At 33.8% G+C, this 8205-nt stretch overlaps 1 protein-coding gene across 1 annotated transcript; it reads left to right on the forward strand.

Moving 5' to 3' along the window:
• On the forward strand, nucleotides 2061-7425 carry LOC105161944 (probable polygalacturonase). The gene is made up of 5 exons (XM_011079822.2): nucleotides 2061-2738; nucleotides 4580-4700; nucleotides 5510-5758; nucleotides 6103-6256; nucleotides 6523-7425. The coding sequence occupies exons 1-5, from the start codon at nucleotides 2307-2309 to the stop codon at nucleotides 7046-7048; spliced, it is 1482 nt and encodes a 493-aa protein (XP_011078124.1). The 5' UTR covers nucleotides 2061-2306; the 3' UTR covers nucleotides 7049-7425.

Below are 8205 nucleotides of genomic sequence, written 5' to 3' on the forward strand. Positions count from 1 at the left end.
TTTTTTTATCAACATGTGAAATAATAAATGGGCAAAAAGCCCTAAACAAAATAAAAGGGCAACCTATTCCCTAGACTTGAAATTTAAGGTCATGAGTTCGAATTCCATCAAATATGTGGTTATTTATATTATTTTATATGGGGTGTTTATAATTTATTTATTATTTTTAATTATATTAATTTATTAGTTGAATTAGATGTCGATTTAATCATACATATAATTACCACGTAAAAAAAACAGTATATGAACTAATCCAATATTAGAGAGGGTGAACTAATCCATCAATCATCTCAATTACACCTCTAATCATCATCAATTATGACCAAAGTTTGTTGAATTTTCTACCACATTTTGCAATTTCTACTATCAACTGATTCCTACTCCTTACCTATATATTTCACTCACCTTTGAAGTTTTGCAGATATACCTTTAGTATTAATTGGCAATATCCTTTGATGCATTTTTATTTCAACCAATTTCATCTTACTCAAATTAATCATATAATAAGTGTATTGTATTTATCATATAAATTATATACAGATTATTTAAAATAATAAATTACATAGGTAGGGTAACAATTGATGCTTATTCATAAGAAAGTGTTTTTTACTACGCTTGATGCACATTTTTATCGTCGTTTTGAAAAAATAAAAATTATTGCTTCTATAATTTATTTTTCAAAAAAATTGATTTTTTGAGATTTAATTTTCCAAATAAACCTTATGACTTGGGTTTATACAAGAAAGCAAACACATTGATTTTCCATTTTTCTGAATTATTCTTTAGGATTTAGGAATTAAATAAAATTTAGGTTTAAGTACATTGTTTTTATTTAAAATTTGATATAATTATAAGTACACCTCCTATGATTTGTAAAATAACATTTAGTAACACCCCTAACATTTATTTTTGTCTATTACATGTCCGCACGATAAAGTATATCATATCATTACTCAAAAAATTATGAAATATTATATATTAATTATATTATAAATTTGCACATTGTACAATGTATATATATTGTTCGATATAATATTTTAGAATTGTATGGATAAAAAAAATTCAAGATATATAACAATACAAACAAAAATTATGTAAAACTTTTACCAGTTATATAAAAAATATAAGGATTATAAATTTATAGAGTTATACAGATTCTATATCTTATAATAAAAATCATAAATTTTGACTAGTGTTTATTTTTAAATAAATATTTTATAATAATTCAAATTATAGTTAGGAGAATAATTATAATAGACATATTTTAAGGTGTAAATAATAAGGTCGTTATCGTTATAAAAAAATTGGTCCTATTATGAGGGGCTATTTTGTTATATTTTATAGTTTATGGCTGTAAATACACTTTATGCATAGTTTAGGTGTGCAAAGTGTATTAAACTTTTTAAAAATATATTTATTTATATATGTTTTTATTAAAAATATATTAATTTAATAATAGAGTTTAATATAAAATATAATTTTATTATTTAATAAATATATTCTCATTTTACATTAAAATTTAGGATTAACGACACGTAAATCCTCTTTACATACGAAATTATATTTTTTTTTCAAAAAAAATATAAAATTAAATTTACACCCTCTCTGAAAATTTTCTATTTACATTTCACCCCATTCCTTTAGAATTTGGATGAAAAATGTTGGTATTGACAAAAAAAAAAATCATAAATTTTAAAATTTAATCCTTATTTATATTTTTTATATTTATAATATATATGAAGTGAAGTCGACATCATTTTTTTATAAGTATAAAATTATTAAATAAAAATATTAAATAAAGGATAAAATTGAAAATTTATTTAATTTTCTCTGATGTCAGCATTTTTCATCTCAAATACTAATGAAAAGAAAGTGTAAACAAAAATTTTTGAAATTTTTATAAGTATAATTCTAAAAAGTTTTTTTAAAAAACATAATTTTATATTTTTGGAGCGGATTTAAGAGTAAATATCCCAAAAGTTATACAAATTGAAAATACGTATTTTTCATGAATACTTGAAACTGAAAATGAAATACAAAGACCCTCCCTTCAACTCAAATTACAAAATGCTCTCACTTCACTTGCAATGTACTCCACCATCTACATCTCTCCAAGAATCCCCTCTCCAACCTTTGTGATTGATCGCCACCCTCCAACTATCGCCATTCTTTAACTCATCCCAAATCTTCCCACAACAGCAAAACACTCTTCTTTGATTCACATCTTTCATATGCATCATCATCCCGTTCCCACCTCCATTCCCAACTTAGATACCTCAAAACCCAAGCACTGATCAAGAGAATTAATGTTGGAGACGCTGACGCCCACCAATGGCCACCACCACCGCCGTTGGGTGCCCTCCACCATCACTTTCTTGTCCACCCACAAGACCCTCTTGATAGCTTTCTGGATGGTCTTCTTCTTCACCGTCTTTTACTCGCAGCGGGATGCTTCCCCACGCGGGCTCTTGATTTTCCGGCGGGCATTTCCTCCGCCGAGGCAGCTGCCTAAGCTCCGGCCCGTGGCGTTTAACTTAACCGACTTTGGAGGGGTGGGTGATGGGGTGACTCTCAACACGGCGGCGTTTGAGAGGGCGGTGACGGCGATATCGAAGCTCCGGAAAAAGGGTGGCGGGCAGCTTAATGTGCCGCCGGGGTATTGGCTCACGGCGCCCTTCAATCTCACTAGTCATATGACTCTGTTTCTTGCTGAAGGTGCTGTTATTCTTGGCATTGACGTGAGTGCTTTCTTTAATTTTCGAATTAATCCATTTTCTTTCCATTTTAAAGGCTTGAACTTTGTTTTATAATTAGAACGTGATACTATTTTTCTCTAATAACTAGGACTGCTGGTGTATGATGTGTTGGACGTGTACATTCAAAAGCTTATGCCTTTGTGGCGTAGACTGATCTTCTTGATTCTTAAGGAATATTAACTCATTGTATATGTTACATCGTTTCGGCACTGAACTGAAATTATCATAACAGTTTGGATAATGTGCTTATAATTAAACTAGAGGAGCTTAGATTGATGCTTTCGAGTTTATATTGGCATTCATGATCGCACCAACCTGTAACATTTGGCTCCAAACCTTGAGGATTGTATGAAATGTTTCGATATGTGTTCTCACTAGCTTGGTTTGGTCAATAGTTTGGTAGAAATGCAATGCATGTGAAATTTGCCCAAGTGATGGCAGTAATAAAGAATCAGAACACTCTGCAAAGTTTTCTCATTTATTTCATCTATTTGTAACATATTTGTAAGTCTTATTGTACTTGATGTTGAGGTGCTGTTCTAATATCTGCAATAGGTAGAAGGAGGAAAGAGGAAGTCCATGTTATACAAAGCCAATTTCATTTATAATTGTCCTCAAATAAAAAATTCTAAGTATAAGAAACTTCATAAATAATGAGAGCCTGCTATATGCCGGAAAACTTATCAACCGGATTCTGTCACATACACATTCTTCATATGTGATAGTTAGATTTTTTAAAGTCAATCAGATTTCGAATAGCTTCATCGTGTGATGTATTCCAACTATGCATCCGTTCATATTAATAGAGCTTAGTTCTTGGAAACTTTCTCATTTTCATTGGAAGCTTGTCAAAGACAAGGTCTATGTTAATGAAGCACCTATAATAACATCGTTTTGTCAAATGAATACAATATTATAAATAATGTACGAAAATCAATGCATTGCTAATGTTTAAAATGTTATTAAGTAGGAATTCGAGCTGCCGAAATCATCTAAAGGAAAAGAAAAGTTGTTTTTCCTGCTATTCATACAAGTATAGAGTGTAGTGGAAACCACAATTAATAGGTTATTTGCTTATATAAGACATTCGGCTAAGTCACATGCAATAAGATAATTAGGAAGGGAAACTTTAGGAGGAGATAATCGAGGTAGACAACGATCCTCCCTTTTATTTATATATGGGCGTAAGCTGCATTAAAGTGGAATTGGGGAAGGAAGTCGGAATTAATTGTGTAACAATTTCAATACATGCAACTTGGATGAAGGTTACTTATGCTAGAATGATTTAGAATTTAACAGTCAGTTCAAAGACAAACATTTGGATTTCATTGAATCGAACAATGGCGAATGGATTTCTAATGCAAAAAATTTTGTTGAGAATTCATTTTATAAAATTTTCCAAAGTTTTTCTTTTGTATTTTCTTCTGTGATTTTTTTTTTTGGGGGGGGGGGGAGTCACTAAAATCTCGACTAATTAGGTTGATACTAATGATCTGAGCACTGGAATACGACTACGGGGTTAAGGACATAGCTGGGAATCTCATGATTACTAAAATTGTCTTTTGGAATTTGCAGCCTAACTATATCAATTTAGTACACTTTGTTATTTGCAAAACATGTGCATCACATCTGTTTGGTATTTATATCAGAGTTTGGCACAATTAACACGACTGTAGCATCCTTGTTTTGACATGGTTTTGATGTCAATTTTGATTTGCTTTGCAACTGCTTGAAAGAATTAAATGAGTCATGTTAGCTTCAGATATTTTACCATTCTTGAATTTGGAGTCATTGATGCATTTTTTCCTTTTAATATTCTGTAGGATGAGAAGTATTGGCCTCTGATGCCTCCATTGCCTTCTTATGGATACGGGAGAGAGCGTCCAGGACCACGATATGGTAGTTTAATCCATGGACAAAATCTCAAAGATGTTGTAATTACAGGTCAGCATTTTAAACACAGTTTCTATGCTTCTCTTTTTGGAGTAACGGAATGCTGTTTCCATCAAATATCGCTGGTTGTTTGAGGATTTTATTGTGGCTAGAAGGTGTATAGAGAGAATATATACTCCTAAGTTTCATAATAGACACTGCTTCAGAGTATGTATTGAAGTGCCCAACAAGGAGTTATAGATGATGCTGGCAATGATTATAATAGCTATGGCCTTTGAAGGACAGAAAATTTTTTGGAAGAGAAGAATACTAATTCCTCAACTCCTCATTCTGATTGCATATGTTACTGTTATTAAATAGTGTACTCATTTGCACCTTTCTGGACTTTTTTAAATAGAAAATATCTTTTCGATTTGTGACTGCAATTTTTATAAACATTTAAATGGAGAAAGAAAACTTTTGGAGCTCTTGCTCGGGATTGCAAAACCTCCACTGTGAAATATGTGCTACCTTGAATCGTCGATGTTAATTATTATATATGTTGAGTGTTAAGATATCACGTCCTTGAAGGCTTTGGGCTTAAATTTAATATACATGGACCATGAGTACATACAGCTACGCCTGTGTCTTATCATCCTTGTTGCTACGTGCAATGCATGCAACAACATAACTCAGCTAATCCTTATCCTGTTTGCATGTTTTCCTGTGTTACCTTCCGATTTGTGTTATGAATGAATCTTTTAGTACTGCACTTGGTTTCGAAATTCTTTATGCCTGGTGAGAGTATGATGTATCAACCGTTTGTATAGATGTAATTGTACTATTGTCATCTGAATACCTGCTCGTGGATCCTGTAACAGGGCATAATGGCACCATTAATGGGCAGGGTCAAACATGGTGGAAAAAGTATCGGCAGAAGCTTCTTAACCACACCAGAGGACCACTTGTGCAGATTATGTGGTCTAGTGACATTGTGATATCTAACATAACATTACGTAATTCTCCTTTTTGGACTGTTCATCCGTACGACTGCAAGAATGTGACAATGAAGAATCTAACCATCCTGGCACCGATCTTTGATGCTCCAAACACTGATGGCATCGATCCTGGTAAGTTTCTTTCTCTGCTCTGTCTTTGTTCAGGTAATTGGACGGCAATATTGCAGTTGCACATATTTCGTATAGAATGTTGTAACATGTTGAAGTACAAGTGGATCCGGACATCGATGTGATAATCATATTTTTACATGTGAGCCATTGGATGACAATATGATACTGTGAAAAAGTGAAACGCTGACATCAATACGTGTTAGCCAAGACTCAAGTAGGTGGCATGAAATGGCTGTTGATATTATGCTAGATGTTGGTATTTTATAGCTTTATGTTTACTCCATATAAGATGATGTATTTCTTGGATTATACCGTCTGTGAGCTAATTGACTTGGGATAAACAGATTCGTGTGAGGATATGGTGATTGAGGACTGTTACATAAGCGTTGGAGATGATGGTGTTGCGATAAAAAGTGGTTGGGATCAGTATGGGATCACTTATGGAAAGCCGTCAAAGAACATACTCATCAGAAACCTCATTGTACGCTCCAATGTGAGGTGAGATATTGCTTCTATTCCATATTTTCGTATACTTGCGCAAGAAAGACCGGTTGGGATCAATACGGTATCTCTTATGGACGGCCCTCAATGAATATACTCGTCAGAAACCTTGTCATTCGCTCCATGGTCAGGTAAGATAGAAAAGAATAGATGGCACTCTGCCAGTTGCTTGCTAGTACAGAAATTGCATTTTGTCGATGTTTACATGAACGTTATACTTGTGCCTCAATGATAGTAATGGAACGAATTTTCCTGAACGACAGTGCGGGCGTATCAATAGGCAGCGAGATGTCTGGTGGTGTATCAAACGTCATCGTGGAGAACATCCATGTATGGAACTCAAGACGCGCTGTTCGGATCAAAACTGCACCCGGCAGAGGAGGATTTGTCCAAAACATAACATACCGCAATCTGACATTTGACAATGTTCGTGTGGGGATCGTGATCAAGACAGATTACAACGAACATCCAGACGAGGGGTTCGACCCAAAGGCTGCTCCAATACTGGAGAACATAAGCTACAGTACAGTACACGGAGAAGGTGTGCGTGTGCCAGTTCGTATTCACGGGAGCGAAGAGATTCCTCTAAGAAACATCACTTTCCGGGACATGTCGATCGGGATAACATACAAAAAGAAGCACATATTCCAGTGCGCTTTCGTTCAAGGTCGTGTCATCGGTTCCATTTTCCCAGCTCCATGCGACAACCTTGATCTGTACGACGAACAAGGGCGCTTGGTCAGACGATCAACCTCCCAAAACATATCGGACATAGATTATGACTTCTAAATCCATTACAGTTTATTCCCATAACAGTTGCAAAGAACAGGGGATCACATGCTTCTTGATCATTCTTTTTCAAGAACCCTCTTCTTTCCTTCATGTTCCTCTATTCTTGTCTGTACATACAACAGTTACATGCATTAATACAGAGTTGATACATTTGATGAGCACACGACGCAGACCAGTATGTTGTTGAGGAAATTCAGACAGTTCGAATAATTCAGACAGATAATTAATAGGATGGCCAGGTGCAAGTAACCAATCATTTTCACAGCAACTTTCCCTCATATTTAATCATAACTCTTTCATGTACGTTGTTGCAATAATTGAGTTGATGTATGCAGCTGATGCAAGTATCAAACATGTTTAAAAAAAACCATGAATATGCACGCACCAGTCTGTTTCACAAATTAAACTATTCTTCACTTTTGCCAACGCTTGTTGGTTGGGGACTTTTAGTTTCTAATAAGATTATTTCTGGCAATCGAAAAGTAAAAGTAGTTTATATAGTGTTGTTGATATTTTTAGGGATGTATATGTAATTCTCCAAAAAATAGGGACGATTTACTGTGAATAAGAAGATTGTGGATTTGATTCAATTCCCTACATATATGGTGGATAATTTTATAGAATAAATTATATTGATATTCCTTGAGATTAGATACAAGGGATAATTATATTACATCTACTGACTTATGATTTATTTATTCAAATTATTCATATCTTTCGCGTAATTATAGGAATTACTAATGACAACCAAAAAGTAGAGGTAGTTTGTGTAATACTGTTGATATTTTTGGGGCGTGTGTAATTTTTCAAAAAGTATGGATGGTTTGTGTAAATGGTGTCATAGTTTTGATGGGTGTATATATATTTTGAAAAAAATAAGGATGATTTCTGTAAATAGACCATAGGTATGGTATGTAGGTGTAATTATCCCTAGATATGAATACACAAACATTTCCTTATCTTTAGTAAAATTACCGGTACACCTTTGAATGCGTACTAATGCAATGTATCTCAAAGGTATTTGTCTAAACTTTTGCAATCGGACAGGGTCACAACTACAATCTCATGGGTGTACTTATAATTTTGCAAAGAGTATGAGGTGTTTGTGCATTTAGACATAACCTCAGGTGATGTCAATGTAATTTTACCCCAAT

The sequence above is a fragment of the Sesamum indicum genome, linkage group LG5 (genome assembly GCF_000512975.1).
Source record: "Sesamum indicum cultivar Zhongzhi No. 13 linkage group LG5, S_indicum_v1.0, whole genome shotgun sequence".
NCBI classification, from domain to species: domain Eukaryota; kingdom Viridiplantae; phylum Streptophyta; class Magnoliopsida; order Lamiales; family Pedaliaceae; genus Sesamum; species Sesamum indicum.